The sequence below is a fragment of the Leptodactylus fuscus genome, chromosome 5 (genome assembly GCF_031893055.1).
Source record: "Leptodactylus fuscus isolate aLepFus1 chromosome 5, aLepFus1.hap2, whole genome shotgun sequence".
Taxonomy (NCBI): Eukaryota; Metazoa; Chordata; class Amphibia; order Anura; family Leptodactylidae; genus Leptodactylus; species Leptodactylus fuscus.
The window spans coordinates 6541325-6558251 of NC_134269.1; the positions used below are offsets into that span (position 1 = coordinate 6541325).

Genomic DNA, 16927 nt, shown 5'->3' on the forward strand with positions numbered 1-16927 from the left:
CTCATTTGACCTCAAGATCCATTCCCTGCAACTGATGTAGAGTGATGGCTACTGAAACAGGGCATGAATTGATATGGCGATACTGCAGATTTGAGGTATTGCTGTGAGAAGGAGGATTATCATGGATAAGGGACTATAATCTCTCACTGGAATAAAATTAATAATACTTACAGTCCTATGAAAAAGTTTGTGCCCCCCCCCCATTAATCTTAATCATTGTTAATTGTAAATATTTTGGTGTTTGCCACGTCAGTGTGATCTATCTAATAACTGATGGACACAGTAATATTTCAGGATTGAAATGAGGTTTATTGTACTAACAGAAAATGTGCAATATGCATTAAACCAAAATGTGACCGGTGCATAAGTCTGGGCACCTCAACAGAAAAGTGCCAGTAACATTTAGTAGCTCCTCCTTTTGCCTCTAGTCGCTCCCTGTAGCTTTTAATCAGTTCCTGGATCCTGGATGAAGGTATTTTGGACCATTCCTCTTTATAAAAAATGTGCATTCAGTTCAGTTTGATGGTGGCCGAGCATGGACAGCCCTCTTCCAATCATCCCACAGATGTTCAATGATATTCAGGTCTGGGGACTGGGATGGCCATTCCAGAACATTGTAATTGTTCCTCTGCATGAATGCCTGAGTCGATTTGGAGCGGTGTTTTGGATCATTGTCTTGCTGAAATCTCCATCCCCGGCGTAACTTCAACTTCGTCACTGATTCTTGAACATTATTCTCAAGAATCTGCTGATACTGAGTGGAATCCATGCGACCCTCAACTTTAGCAAGATTCCCGGTGCTGGCATTGGCCACACAGCCCCAAAGCATGATGGAACCTCCACCAAATTTTACAGTGGGTAGCAAGTGTTTTTCTTGGAATGCTGTTTTTTTGGACGCCATGCATAACACCTTTTTGTATGACTAAACAACTCAATCTTTGCTTCATCAGTCCACAGGACTTTCTTCCAAAATGAAGCTGGCTGTCCAAATGTGCCTTTGCATACCTCAGGCGACTCTGTTTGTGGCGTGCTTGCAGAAACGGCTTCTTTCTCATCTCTCACATACAGCTTCTCCTTGTGCAAAGGCGCTGTATTGTTGACCGATGCACAGTGACACCATCTGCAGCAAGATGATGTTGAGTTTGGCGCTGAATTCACGTCATAATCCGTCCCCTCACGATAGCGGTCTTCGGGTGGATTCCACAGCTGACACAGCCGCGGCATCCGCCTCGTGGCAGCACGCTCCTGATTCATTTGGGCCTACTCCGGAGCTGGAAGCTGCAGCTGTCAGAAGCCGCAACAGTCGTGGCAGGTGCATTTTGGCCCTATTCTGATGCAGCTTCCCGCGTCAGAATCAGGATCAAAATCTGCCATTCCGTGCCCCGTGTGAACGGGGCCTTAGGGCATCCTAATAAAATACTAATATGTGTGGGCTACCTGCTACCAGAGTAAAAAGAATTAGCGATGGTGGAGGGAGATTAAGGAATAGGTGGTTATGGGTTGTTGGTGGGCTGGAATTAGTGTTTGCCTCACTGATCCGGAAAACAAGTTTGGGATGTAGGGAAAAAGAATTAGAATGGGGGAAAGTGCCCAATTTTCCTCTCTGTTGTATCCGAAAACCTTGGTCACACTCGGGGCTTGCAAACTTCAGCCATCAGGACCAGTGAACAAAGGAGTACCAAGGGGAAAATGGGAGTAAGTCCTGATCATGGATAAGCCATATACAAATCAGAAAACAAGGTTCAACAGCTGCAAACTGACTCTGGGTGCACAGAACAACGCCCAGGCCAGCGCTCACCATGTAGTAAAAGTAGAAGGATCCGGCTCTCTGATAGCAAAGCAAGAAAAATCCTTTATTTCAATTTAGAAAAAGGACCCCAGATAGAGCCTGCAGCACAATAATATACCTAAGTGAGAACAAAAAATATAAAAGGCAAGTGGTGAAGATCAGAGAAAAAACATAAAGGTCAAGCCATCACTAGGATCTTGGGTGGATAGTAAAAGTCCACTTCCCTGTAATTCAGCCAAAATGAAGGCAAACTGCATTCCCCAAAGGTCAATGTCAGCGCCGCACCTCCCATGAGGCGACCTGAAGCAACCGCTTCAGGCGGCGCTATGCCAGGGCCCCAGGGAGGGCGGCACTTTTGCTTACCTAAGCCAGTCCAGGACAAGCTGTCCGGGACTGGCTTAGCACCGAGCGGTGGATTGGGGAGGCCACTGGAGCAGCGCTGCTCCAGCAGCCTCCCCCCATGCTCAGGTAGAGAGCAGGTCCTCTCCGTGCCTGCTCTCTGCCTACGAACGGTGCTAAGCCCCGCCCCCTTCACTAAGCCCCACCGTTGTGTCACGCCCGCTCCGCCCCCTCCTCCCGGGGGGGGGGGGGGGGGCGGCTTTCTGTCGTTCGCCTCGGGCGGCGAAAGGGGTAGGTTCACCCCTGGTCAATGTCCTCCTAGACAATGGGCTGTGACAATGAGCAACAAACTAGGACATTAATGGTTAACGCTACATAACTAACTGGATACCTTCGGTGAAAAGGGGTCACAGGATGAACTTGAATCTCTAGAAAAAGGTGCAGTACAACAGAATGGAAACCTATACATTTCAGGGGGCTTGGACTTTAAAGGGATCCTATCATTTAAACACTTTTTTTTCTAGTTGACACATCACAATAGCTTTAAGAAAGGCTATTTGTCTTTATAAGTTGTCTCCGGTCCGCCATTCAGTGAAAAATAAGTTTTTTGTCGGTATGAGTCCTCTTGTAGCGCTCAAACAGCACTGGGGGCGTCCCCTATGCTGCGAGAGAACTCTCTCCAGCGATGCCTCCATCTTCTGCAGCAACTGCCTCTTCATCTTCTTCTTCTGGCTGGGATCAAACTTTTGCGCCTGCGCAGCCGGCTCTGCCAATCGGGACCTAGGCAAAGCCGAGTACACAGGCCGGCTGGCGGCCATTTTTTTGGAGGCCGCTTATGCGCGCATACGCAGTATGCTCCTGTAGTTCTATGGAGAACAAGAGCGTACTGTATATGTGTGTGTAAGCGGCCTCCAAAAAAAGATGAAGATGAAGAGGTGGTTGCTGCAGAAGATGGAGCCGTCGCTGGAGAGAGTTCTATCGCAGCATTGGGGACGCCCCCAGTGCTGTTTGAGCACTGGAGCCTGCCCCCAGTGCTGTGAGAGAACTCATTTGCATACTGACTAAAAATGGATTTTTCACTGAACAGCGGGCCGGAGACGACTTATAAAGGTAGGAGACAAATAGTCTTTCTTAAGGCTATTCCGACGTGTCAACTAGAAAAAAAAGTGTTTAAATGGTAGGGTCCCTTTAAAGAAGGTCTTCTGGAGTCCCACTTAGGGGTTATTGGCATTGAATCAATAGGGGTGGAAATAAGTTGATTCTTCTAGAAAAATAACTAAATTATTTTCTTTCTCACAGTCATAAAAAGTTTGCGAAAAGCGTTTTTGATCTCTTTATTTCTAAGAGCGTAGATCATTGGGTTGAACATTGGAGTGAATACAATGTACAACAAGGATCTTATTTTGTTGACATTGGGTGAATATTTTTTTGGATTACTATAAACAGTAATAATGGTCAAGAAGTAGGTGCACACGACCAGAAGGTGAGCGCTACAGGTGGAGAATGTCTTCTGCCTGCCTTGGGTTGAAGGAATTCGGAGGATGGTGAGGATAATACAAGTGTATGAAGAAATAATTAGCACAAATGGAAGAAGGACCACAAAGATCGATGACACCAGGGTTTCTGTTTTAAGAACTGAAGTATCTGAGCAAGAAAGAGCCAAAACGGGGGCGAGGTCACAGAAAAAATGGTCAATTTCAAAAGGTCCACAAAAACATAACTGATACATAAGAGCAACTGGGATAAGTGTTACTGTGAAACTTAACCCCCAACATGTAAGGAGAAGATGTTTTTGGAGATTGCTGTCCATAATACGAGAGTAAGTCAATGGGTTGCATATGGCCAAGTATCGGTCATAGGACATCAACGTAAGAAGGAAACATTCTGTACTGCCAAGTGTTCCATAAAAGTAAAACTGGGCAAAGCATTCATCCAGAGAGATTCTTTGTTTCTCTTTCAGTAGGATGGACAGAAGATTCGGAACAACATTTGTAGTAAACATCATGTCGGAGAACGAGAAGTTAGACATAAAGATGTACATAGGAGAATGGAGGTTCTTATAGGTCCAGACTAGTACGATGATGAGGAGATTCCCGATCATGGTGATGATGTATACAATAAGGAAGAGGGTGAAGAGCTGAGCTTTAAAGTAGGGATGGACTTCAAATCCCAGAAGAACAAACTCCTTGACCACCGAGTTATTCATCATTCATAACTTATTGGGTAATATTAAAAAAAAAAGTGTTACATGAAATCCAATGAACAGGATGATTATAGTCTAATTATTATATGTAGAACCTTCTATGGAGATGACACTGTAGTAAAAACACATCAATAAAAACATTTTAGCCACAAATGAATGGATTGCTTGGGTTCCAAAAATGAATCCAACAGTAGTAAAAAAAAATTAAAAAATTATTTAAGTTTTCATGCACTCCAGAACCAATGATTCAATGGTCCCGTTTGGCATGCCCCATGGCCAAGATGGAGACAGTCACATCCCAAGTGTACAATGCACAAGAAATGTACAGCGAAGGAGAACTCTACAAACACTATTCTAAGGCTAGGTACAAAAACATTGCAAATAATGTACAGACATGGGAAGCTTTATGTTAAACCTATTTTTGGTAATTTATTTATTTTTTTAAATCCCATAATTTTATCTATATCTTCAATAAAAAACAAAAAATCACACAGTTCTGACTTTGGCCACTAAACCAAATAATATGCAGATACTTCCTGATTTACGTAGATAACTTTGCAGCAGCCCTCTCACTTACAGCACTCTGATGATCGCAGCTATCATGTAGATAAGACACAGAATTCACCAGTCACAATCCCAGCTTATCTGCCCCCTCTGTACAATGACCTCCACCCATGTCACAGACCATGCCTAAAAATCTCTACCATAGTAGTCAATAGGCTCTGCTGCAGTCCATTACATCTATTACCCATGGTCCATCTCCGAGAAACTGGAAGTCACAGACTATGTTAGACTTGGTGTTGGATTTGCAAGACTTAAAAAAATAAATAAATAAATAAATAAATATTGACAATAATTTGGAAAATGAAAAAAATCACCAAAAATTCTTAAAAAAAATATGTTTAACATAAAACCATGGATTAACCAACAGGACATTTCCTGGTGACATCTTCCCTATCAGGTGATTTCCATGCTGGTGGACTCTCTATAGGAGAATGTATAGGTGACAAGGTACAAGAGATGTTGACAATAATATCCAGTGGTCTTTTCTTCCTCTAATTTTTAGTAAATAGGGTTGAGCCAGTCTTGAGATTTGAGGATCGATTTCAAAATTAGATTTTCAATCATTTTCCAGCCGATTGCAATCCCGATCGTGAAATTTGCTCAATCAGGATCCGATCTTTCCCGATCCCGATCGCTCAACACCATTAATTACCAAAAATGATAAATGATACAAAAGAAGATGAGACAATAATTTGTCTTCTTTAAAACAAACACACATCATGGACACATCATTAGAGGGCACTTACCACTCCAGATAGGATCTTCCATGTTGTGACTGGCAGGAGGTCGAGGTACAGAGTGTGCCGGCCCCGGGATCTGGGTGATCAGAGCTTTATATCTCCTTCCAATCTCATCATGTAAACCATTGTGCTGGGAAGCCGAGCTGGAGACACCTCCGGGGAATAATCCGCAGCTCTATAATACACCCGGGGATGAAGAGCTTTGGGGAATTTTACATTTACAATTTTGAATTTAGATTTTCTAAACAAGAAAAATTGCCATCAACCTTTTCCATTGTTAGCCCGTAGTCTGAATCCATTGTAGCAAAACCAGGAGTAATGTGAAAAAGTTCTTCAATAGATTTACATAAACAAAGAAAGAGTTAATGAAGTGATGTAAAATATATCATGTATTAGTGTATATAAAAAAACATATACAGTAGAGATGAGCGAGTAGGTGTTCGATCGAATACTACGGTATTCGAAATACTTGTACTCGATTGAACACTACTAGCTGTTCGAAGTTTATGGTTCAATGCAGAACCAGCGTTGATTGGCAGAATGCTATAAATTCTGCCAATCAACGCTGGTTCTTCTCTTACCTTTAGAAGTCTTCTCCGTGCAGCGCCCCCACGGTGTCTTCGTGCTGGAATTCACTCTACCTAGGCATCCGGCCTAGGCAGAGCCGACTTGCGCATGCGCGGGCATGCCCTCACATGCGCAGTCGGCTGTGCTCAGGCGTCGGGCCGGGCAGAGCCGACCGCGCATGCGCAGTCGACTCTGCCTAGGCCCCAATGCCTAGGCAGAGTGAATTCCAGCTGGAAGATACCGCAGGGGCACTGCGCCGGGAGAAGACTTCAAGGAGAATCCAGCCCAACCGTCACTCATGGACTTGGTAAGTATAATTTTCTCGAATTTTGCGTACCCCTGAAACAAGCATTTCCCCCCATAGACTATAATGGGGTTCGAAATCCGTTCGAACAGTCGAGCAGTGTGCGGCTGTTCGAATCGGATTTCGAACCTCGGACATTTTAGTGTTCGCTCATCTCTAATATACAGTACAGACCAAAAGTTTGGACACATCTTCTCATTCAAAAAGTTTTCTGTATTTTGATGACTATAACAATTGTAGTTTCACACTGAAGGCATCAAAACTATGAATTACCACATGTGGAATTGTATACTAAACAAAAAAGTGTGACACAACTGAAAATCTGTCTTATATTCTCGTTTCCTTTTGCTTTGATTCCTGCTTTGCACACTCTTGGCATTCTCTTGATGAGCTTCATGAGGTAGTCACCCGGAATGGTTTTCACTTCACAGGTGTGTCCTGTCAGGTTTAATAAGTGGGATTTCTTGCCTTATAAATGGGGTTGGGACCATCAGTTGTGTTCTGCAGAAGTCAGGTGGATACACAGCTGATAGTCCTACTGAATAGACTGTGAGAATATGTATTTGTATGACACACTCCGGACTCCTAGGACTTATCTATGTATTGTCTAGCTGGTAAGTAGTGGATACAAAACACTACACACTATACACTAGTATATACTGGTATTTAGACACACATGGTAGTCATACTGGAAAAGACAATGATTTTACAGAAAACAATAGCCAGTTTTAATGGCTTGTAAGTGTTGCAGGCTTGTTATTTGGAAGACAATTTTGTGACTGTGAGCAAAATTGAAAACTTATGAAGAAATGTATTTTGAAAAAAAAAATAAATAAATTAAAAGTTATCCCTTTATGGGAACAGATGTGACATCAAAATGGGGTTGGCATTGACAGATGCAATGACACAGGGATTTTTGACATGACAATAGAGATGAGCGAACAGTAAAATGTTCGATATTCGATATTTGTTTTGAATAGCATCTCAATATTAGACTATTCGAACGAATATCGAACCCCATTATAGTCTATGGGAGAAAATGCTTTGTTTCAGGGTATCCCACCATTCGACTCAGGAGAGTCACCAAGTCCACTATCACACCTCAGCAAATGATGCCAACACCTCTAAAATGCAACTGGGACAGCAGGGGAAGCATGTCTGGGGGTATCTAACAAGCCCAAGTCACTGTATTATGTCGGGATTCCTGTCAGCTTGCGGTTATGCGGGAGCTGACTTTTTCCCATAGGAATGCATTGACCAGAATTGATTGGCCGAATGCCATACAGACTACAGCATTCGGCCAATCAACACTAGTCCTGCCGGAGGCTCGTCTGTGAGGAGGCAGAGTCTAAGATCAGACCAGAGATGCTGAGTATGCAGCAGGGTTCAGCGGTTCTCCGGTGTAGTAGTGCTGGCTGTGTGCTCAGTAACATTCCCCCCTAAATAAAGGTTATCCCTAGCTATCCCTGCCTGTACAGCTATCCCTGTCTCACAATCACATAGTTCACAGTCTCATATGACCCGGATCTGAAATCCACCATTCGTATAAATCCGAACTCACCTGATTTCGGCCGCCGATTACTTTTTCCGATTTTTTTCACTGCCTCCGTTGTCGTAGTTCCTGGGAAGGTGGGAGGAGACACAAATTTTTAGTGCGTTTGCCTTGTGGTATTCGATTGGAGTCGAATACCTCGAACGGCCTGATATTCGATCGAACAGTGTTCGCTCATCTCTACATGGCAACCATTTTCAATCCTAGTTTTTTTCTTAGTTTTTTTTATGTGCCATCACAGTGGCCCCAGCAGTGAGATGAGCAGTATAGTAAATGCAACTTGATAGAGAGATGGTGAGCTCATTATTTAGAGGCATCAGTGATAGGTGTGTGAAAATCCTGATGAATCCATCACTGATTAATTTTGACAGAAGTAATTGTTTCCATAATACCTGTAGACAGTTTTGTCCTTTTAGATGGTATAACACCACCGACAGCACTGAGCATCCTCTTGGCCATAACACTTGAAGATAAGACAAAAAAACTTGGGGACATGAGTAGAGATAAACGTAAATTCTACATTAAATGTTACCTGTTAAACCATAGAAGAAGTGCACTTTTAGAGGAAAACACCAAAACACAGAAATCACAGTATTATGATGTAATGCAGTGGAAGTGGTTTATCTGGACAATGGTAATGCAGTGAACATGGTGTATCTGGATATGGGTGATGTAGAGGATGTGGTGTATCTGGACATGGGTAATGCAGTGAACGTGGTGTATCTGGACATGGGTAATGCAGTAGACATGGTGTCCTGGACATGGGTAATGCAGTAGATGTGGTGTATCTGGACATGGGTAATGCAGTAGATGTGGTGCATCTGGACATAGGTAATGCAGTGGAAGTGGTGTATCTGGACATGGGTTATGCAGTGGAAGTGGTGTATCTGGACATGGGTAATGCAGTAGACATGGTGTCCTGGACATGGGTAATGCAATAGATGTGGTGTATCTGGACATAGGTAATGCAGTGGAAGTGGTGTATCTGGACATGGGTTATGCAGTGGAAGTGGTGTATCTGGACATGGGTAATGCAGTGGAAGTGGTGTATCTGGACATGGGTAATGAAGTGGACGTGGTGTATCTGGACATGGGTAATGCAGTAGACATGGTGGATCTGGACATGGGTTATGCAGAGGACATGGTGTCCTGGACATGTGTAATGCAGTGGAAGTGGTGTATCTGGACATAGGTTATGCAGTGGACATTGTTTCTGGACATGTGTAATGCAGTGGAGGTGGTTTATCTGGACATGGGTCATGCAGTGGACATGGTGTCCTGGACATGGGTAAGGCAGTGGACATAGTGTCCTGGAAATGGGTAATGCAGTGGACGTGTGGTATCTGGACATGGATAAGACAGTGGGCATGGTGTATCTGGACATGGGTAATGCAGTGGACGTGGTGTATCTGGACATGGGTAATGCACTGGAAGTGGTGTATCTGGACATGGGTAATGCAGTGGACATGGTGCCCTGGACATGGGTAATGCAGTGAAAGTGGTGTATCTGGACATGGGAAATGCAGTGGACATGGTGCCATGGACATGGGTAATGCAGTGGAAGTGATGTATCTGGACATGGGAAATGCAGTGGACATGGTGCCCTGGACATGGGTAATGCAGTGGATGTGGTGTATCTGGACATGGGTGATGCAGTAGACGTGGTGTATCTGGACATGGGAAATGCAGTAGACGTGGTGTATCTGGACATGGGTGATGCAGTAGACGTGGTGTATCTGGACATGGGTAATGCACTGGAAGTGGTGTATCTGGACATGGGTAATGCAGTGGACATGATGTATCTGGACATGGGAAATGCAGAGGACGTGGTGTATCTGGACATGTGTAATGCAGTGGAAGTGGTGTATCTGGACATGGGTTATGCAGTGGACATGGTGTCCTGGACATGGGTAATGCAGTAGACGTGGTGTATCTGGACATGGGCAAGGCAGTGGACATGGTGTCCTGGACATGGGTAATGCAGTGGACATGGTGTCGTGGACATGGGTAATGCAGTGGAAGTGGTGTATCTGGACATGGGTAATGCAGTGCATGTGGTATATCTGGACTTTTCAAACCCATAATAAAGTGACACTCACAGTTTTTCTGCACTTCCACACCGTTCTATTTTTTTTCCAGATTTCCAGTACATTGTATGGAATATTAACCCTTTTTTAACATTCCCCATAACAGTGGATATTGGGTATTTAAATATGGCATCCACTCAGCAGCTGAGTGACCGCCATAGCTGCTGGGTCTCCATTGTTCTATATGTACTATGTGTTAGGATTGGGTCCCGCAGGGTTCTCTCTCAGCGCACAGCGCCACCTGTGGGTCAATCTAACTCTTGCCCTCGGCCTCGGGTAGTGAGTTGCCTGGAGTGTAAGTCCAGCTTTCGGCCTACTGAGCATGCTCAGACATTTTGGAGCCGCTCAGAGGCTAAGTCCCGTTTTGCCCATACTGAGCATGATCAGTGACATCATGGCCACTGCCCTGCTGGGCAGGAACTAGCCTTTATATGGTGTGAGCCACACCTTAAGACAGGAGGTTAGGCCCAGGCTCCAGTTAATGGTAAGAGCAGTCTCTAGGGATCTAGGTAGGATTCCTTGGCCCTGCCAGTGGGAATCAGTAGCCATTTAACTGTCTACTCACTTTGTAGCTTGCAGGAGCATGTTTTGTTGCTGACCTGGGGTGAAGTTTAACCCTTGGCAGCCTTGCTGTTTCAGCTGTACTGTGCACCTGTCCAGTGAGGTTAACTGGCAGGGTGTTGTTGCAGCTTGTCCACATTGTGTTCCGCGCCACATGTCTGCCAGTACAGTTTAACTGGTAGCACACTGTTCAGACCTTACAGCCACCCATCTGGGCCTGTGGACCTCGCTGCAGTGTTTGCAGACTAGCGGGTCTGTCGTTTAAAAATATTATTTTTAAATATATACACAGAACCGTAACACTATGTTAACCTACTTTTCCTGGCACCCTTTTTCCAGCAGCGCATGGGCGAGATCCAGGGCTAGCAATCTATTTCCATGAAGGCTCCCAGGCTTGTGTGGCAGAGACTTTTATTACAGAATATTGTAGATTGTATCAGTGATCAGAGACCCTAGGATTTAAGAACCCTCAGGGGTCTACAAATTTCAGTTAAAAATAACTAAAATTTACATCATCCCCCATTGCCCTAGAACATATATAAAAGTACATAAAATTTTTTAAAGGAATACATATTAGGTTTCCTTGTGTCTGAACACTCATATGTTTCTGTGAACAGAAAAAAAAAAATCAAAATTGAAAAACAAAAAATTGCTATGGTGTTAAGGGGTTAATGATAGTTTAATAAAAAATGGATTCTAAGATTTGGATTGAGCAATTTATTTCCATTAAAACTTTTTATATATTTACCTCTTCTCCCCCACCGCGAAGCCTCTTCAGTTCCAGACACGTCCACACATTGCATATGACCAGTTGTATGACCGGATGGACATCACACACCCCCATCTCTACTCGGACCATTACAAGATGCTTAGCAAGAGTATTTTTAGTATCACAGTGCCCATTATGTATCCTGCCATTGACACCCAGTCACCATCACCTAGTCAACCAGTCACCTTCTCATGAGAGAGAAACCAGGACTTTTATGGACTAGAACAGTATTGTCTTTATCAATGAATTCAGATTCTGTTTGGGATCTGGTGATGGTCAGGTTGGAGTATGGAGGCCTCATGGTGAGCGCTTCAATCCTGCTTTAATTGCGGAATGAAACACTCTTCCCCTGCTGGTGTGATGACCTGGGAAGCCATTGCATATGACAGTTGGTCACCCCAATAGTGATATGGACATCCTACCGTCACATATGTTGCCTCTCTTGGTAGGACAGACAATTGCCAATTTTTTGGGGGGACGTCAGCTTCGGCAACCGGTGATTGTGCAGTAACCACAAGCCCAGCTGCAACATCTGTGGGCAAATGTGGTACAAGATATCTTATGGAACCTGTATACCCCTATGTTCAATCGTATCTCATTTTGGATCCAGGTTAGAGGCGGCCAACAAGGTCCTACAGCCTCCGCCCTATTGTACAGTTTTCCCAATAACCTTCTTCTTTGGCAATACTAATACTGTAATCACTTCCATAAATCATTGTTACATTCATACCGAGAAAGCTTCATTCCATCCCAACATCTCCTTAGTGGTGCGGTATTATTTTTGCTTTTTAGTGTATAAATGATGGCTTTGTGTTTATTTGTACACTATAATAAACCAAAAGCTTCATATGGAATGCCACAGAAAAAAAGATATTGATACGAATGTTGTCGATATTGATACATTATTACACTCAGCCCTGCTATATATTTGTACATTTCTGAATTTGTTCATTTACAGCTTTAGTAATGTCTTTATTCCTCAGACTGTATATAATGGGGTTGATCAGTGGAGTAAACACAGTATATAGCAGGGAGAGGGACTTAGTGATGGTTGAGGATTGTCCTTTTGTTGGGAGAACATAAACACTGAATATAGTCCCATAGAATATGGAGACCACAATGAGGTGGGAGCTACAGGTGGAGAAGGCTTTCTGTCTACTCATGTTGGATGGCATCTTTAAGATGGAGACTATAATATTCCCATAACACACTATGATTATGATGACCAGGGTCATAAGTAGTGGAATACTCATTACATAGTTTTGTAGTTGTACAATGAAGATATCAGAACAAGCGACCTCTAGTAATGGAATAAGGTCACAGAAAACATGGTCAATGAGATTTGATCCACAAAATGTTAAAGTTGATGGTGTGTAGATGTTAATGAACGCAACTAAAAAGCCCAGAAACCAGCAGGTGACAGACAATTTTACACAATAGACTTTAGTCATGATAGAAGTGTATCGGAGGGGGTTACAGATGGCCACATATCTGTCATAGGACATCACCGTGAGGAGAAGAAATTCAAAAACTTCTGCGGCACAACAGAAATAAAGCTGAGTCATGCAACCAATAAAAGTAATGGCCGCCCCATTATTAAGGAGGACATGGAGCAGGTTGGGGACAATATCTGTGACCAACAAGATGTCACTGATGGAGAGTTGTGAGATGAAGAAGTACATTGGAGTGTGGAGAATCTTACTGGTGGACACCAGGGTGATGATCAGGAGGTTCCCACATATTGTAACACCAAAAACAAGGAGGAAAGAACAGAACAGAGCATATGATAAACCCAGGCTGCCTTGAAATCCAAGGAGGAAAAACTCAGTGACCACAGTCAGATTTTTTGTCTACAAGACATAAAGATGAAATTAAGTGCAGAGATAAAGCTGAGATCAATGAACTTATGGAGGACCTTTTGCCACCTCCACCAACTCCAACCCTTTGTATCCTTCATAGATGCATATCCATTGATTCCATCTCAGTTGGAATATTCTCTCTAGTTCCCCACTATTGCCGAGAAATGATTTCTCTACTGTCAGGTGGGCAGTCCTTAGCTGAAGAAGACGACACGAGCCTGCCCATCGACAGCAGAGCGTATAGTTGTGCTGATACTAATATAAATTACCGGTTATGCCTAACAAGTGATGCCAAATGTTTTTCATATTGAATTTGAAAAGTCCATAAAGGCATATAAAATACAATGATGAAATTATAATCCTTTCTGCAGATACATAACATAGGGTGATTCTGAAGGTTACCAATCCGAGTGTTTGAGGTTAGAGTAACGTCTGTGTTCTCTAACCATTGTCCTGTAGGCAGATTGTTATACAACATGAATTATGACATGTAAAGCTTTAAAACAGCATTTGGGTTCAGCACATTGACCTGTGAATGAGTTTTATACCTGTAATTGAATTGACAACCTGTATATTATTAGTTACCATCATTCTGGGATTTGTAATGTGACTTGACACACACAGTAGATATACTCGGAAAACAAGGCAAAACTACTATGGGGAGGGGGGGAAGTATTTAGATTTAGATTCTACCTATGATGTCAATAACAGGCCGACCTCATCTTTTTAAGTGGGAAAACTTGCACAATTGGTGGCCGACTAAATACTTTTTTTCCATACTGTACTTACAATAAATACAAATGGTAAGAGATATCAGATATTCATATCCCTGTGCTGTAAGTGGATGTATTCTTGTATATAATAGATATTGGTAAAGATAATGTAATTAATAAAACACAGATGATTCAGAACCCAAAATCCACAAAACACAATAAATACACAATAAATACTAGCAAACAATAATTAAGTCGAAACATCAGAAAGATGAAAATCAGAATATTAACAAGAAAAAGGGATTAAAACCAAACATCCAGCTGGAGGGTCCCTTGGGTGTTTTCCGCCAGTTTTATCCTATTCTCTAATGTGAATGTACTTACATTTGCTGCTGTCATATTCCTAAGTAAATCACCTAATGTGGAAAGAAAAGGATTATCCTCAATCCCCTTATGAGAATATACCAGGACCCGCATGAATACAAAGTCACATACATATGTTACAGCTTATTGTGTATGTGTGATATGATACTTAATAACATAATGGATGGAGATAACATATGTGTGTAACGTAGATGATAATAAACCGAGCTGTATATATACACCATATACAGTCACAGTGGAGACAAGGGGCCGCGTCATTGTCTCCTGAGTGTCTGCTGATCAGGTCCATTGAGGAAAATAAAAATAGAGATGTTGCCAATTATTGGTTTGTCCCTATGGATAATGAAAATTAACCTGTAATGGAGCTGGAAGAATAACATTGTAATAATCATAATAACACGGGATTGTATGGGGCGTCTATCTCCAGTACTGTGCAGACATAGAAGAGTTAATAGTTCTATTATATTTTTTTTGCTTTCTGTTTTTACGTTGTTCACACTTTTATACTTTTTCATGTCCCACAAGGGGTCTTGAAGCTAAGATCTCAGATCCCCAGTGCAACGTACTGTAATACATTGCAAAACATTGCACATTAGTTCTCTATGGGAACTGAGCATAGGTAGTCCACATGCCATTGCCCCGCCTCCTGGTCACCATGGAAAACATTCTGAACCCCCAATTTTATTGTGGGGGTCTGATGGGAGACAATCTCGCCCCTGGAGCCCCTAGATACTGGGGTTGCTATCTCCCGACTCCAAAGGCTGGTCCCGGACCTCAGCTGTGTAACAGCTGGAAGCATTGCGGCGCTATACTATGACGGCGCTGAGCGTAACTATACACTTAGCACAACGCTATAGCATGACACAGAGCAGAAAGGGGTTAACAAAAAAGAGAAATGTAAATCCCATCAATATTTGGTTTGACTTTTGCCCTTTGGAAGAGGAGTCCTGGAAATGATGATATGGCTCACAGAGATCCCTGATCTCACCTTCATCCAGGCTGTCTGGGATTACATGCAGACACACAAGGAGAAAGTCTACATCCACAGTCCTCCAAGAAGGCAGGAATAGCCTCCCTGCCGAGTTCTGCCAAAAATTGTCTGCAAGTACCGAAAAGAACTGATGGAAGGCAAAGGGCATTGATAAAACTAAACTATTAACACTTGTAGTTTCAAAGCCATTCTTACTTTGCAACATTTTTTCCATACCTGCCCAAATTTTCTGCAGAGTACTATATGTCAATGGTAGGACTATTATGGAACCTTTTGCATTAGTGGGACTACCTGGGCCGATATTCACGTGAGACACACCAGCCGAGTTATGCTCGTTTTTTTTTACGAATTGACACACCGAGCTCAAAAAGTTGGCCATCACTGGTGTAGACCGATAGATGAGCCTGGCCACTGCATTCAGAATAGATTGTAGAGGGGACAGTTTAGTGAGGGGAAGACTCATTAGTAAGGAGTTAGAGCAGTCAAGGAGAGAGTGAATCAGAGAGACAATAAGTGTATGTAACCCTTTAACAAGTTTTCAGGTACGTCAGGGAATTTAGGTAGTTCTCACATCTCCATGTACAGATACATGATGGTGATCGAGCGGGCTCAGAAGCAGAGCCCACACAATCACCATGGAAGCCCAGCTGTATCTGACAGCCAGGCTCCCACTGCAACAACGGAGACAGTGATAACATCGATCCTCGCCCTTTAACCCTTAAGATGCCGTGGTCCCCCTGTCGTCAGGGCTGTGACAACACCAGGAGAACTGTGGATTTGCTGGAGGTAGCCAATCATCACTCTACCCTGGACCTTCTTTTGAGCCTGGATGCCGAAAAGGTCTACTATCACCTGGACTGTTCATTCATGTCTGCTACACTGAAGGCATTTGGGCTCTCTATTCCCACCCCTCGGCGGCGGTTAGTCTCCCTAATGCCTCTTCTCCCTCTTTCCCTATACGTAATGGTACTAGACAGGGCTCCCCTCTCTCTCCTGTTATCTTTGCCCTTTGCATCGAACCTCTGGTGGCCAAGATAAAGCGGGACCCTAATATTAAGGGGATTAAAGTCAGAGACAGGGAATTTAAAGTCTCCCTCTTTGTGGATGACATGCTCCTTACCCTCATCTCCCCTTATACTATTCTCCCTAACTTGATATGCTTACGTGAGGTTTACAGTGACTTTTCTGGATACAAGGTGAACCCCTTAAAACAGAGGCACGTCTCCTTAAGAGGATCTCCTTGCCCTGTTCCACATGAGTTGCAGTCCCTCGGATAGACTTACAAAAGGTGCAGAAAGCTATTTTTTCAGTTTGTCAGGCCAACCGTTATTGTATTCCACATTCTGTCATGTTTGTGGGAAGGGGCTGTGGAGGTCTGGCTTTCCCACATCTGTTGCACTATTATTGGGCAGCCCATCTGCTTTGCATCCTATTTTGTGTGGCTATGCCAGCGTATACTAAATGGTTTGAGATCGAGAAGCTTTGGTTGGCCCCCATGTACCCCA

The 16927-nt window shown here is 43.3% G+C and overlaps 1 protein-coding gene and 1 long non-coding RNA gene across 2 annotated transcripts in view; one reads left to right on the forward strand and one right to left on the reverse strand.

Annotated features, from left to right (window-relative positions):
• The window catches only part of LOC142202337 (uncharacterized), a 652408-nt gene that overhangs the window by 442455 nt on the left and 193026 nt on the right, over positions 1-16927 (forward strand). The gene's annotated exons all lie outside the window — the stretch shown is intronic.
• Positions 3405-4334, reverse strand: LOC142202355 (olfactory receptor 6P1-like). Its single transcript, XM_075272440.1, has one exon. The coding sequence runs from the start codon at positions 4332-4334 to the stop codon at positions 3405-3407; it is 930 nt and encodes a 309-aa protein (XP_075128541.1).

Coding starts and splice junctions, on each gene's coding strand:
- LOC142202355 (XM_075272440.1), bottom strand. CDS start 4,334: ATGAATAACTCGGTGGTCAAGGAGTTTGTTCTTCTGGGATTTGAAGTC.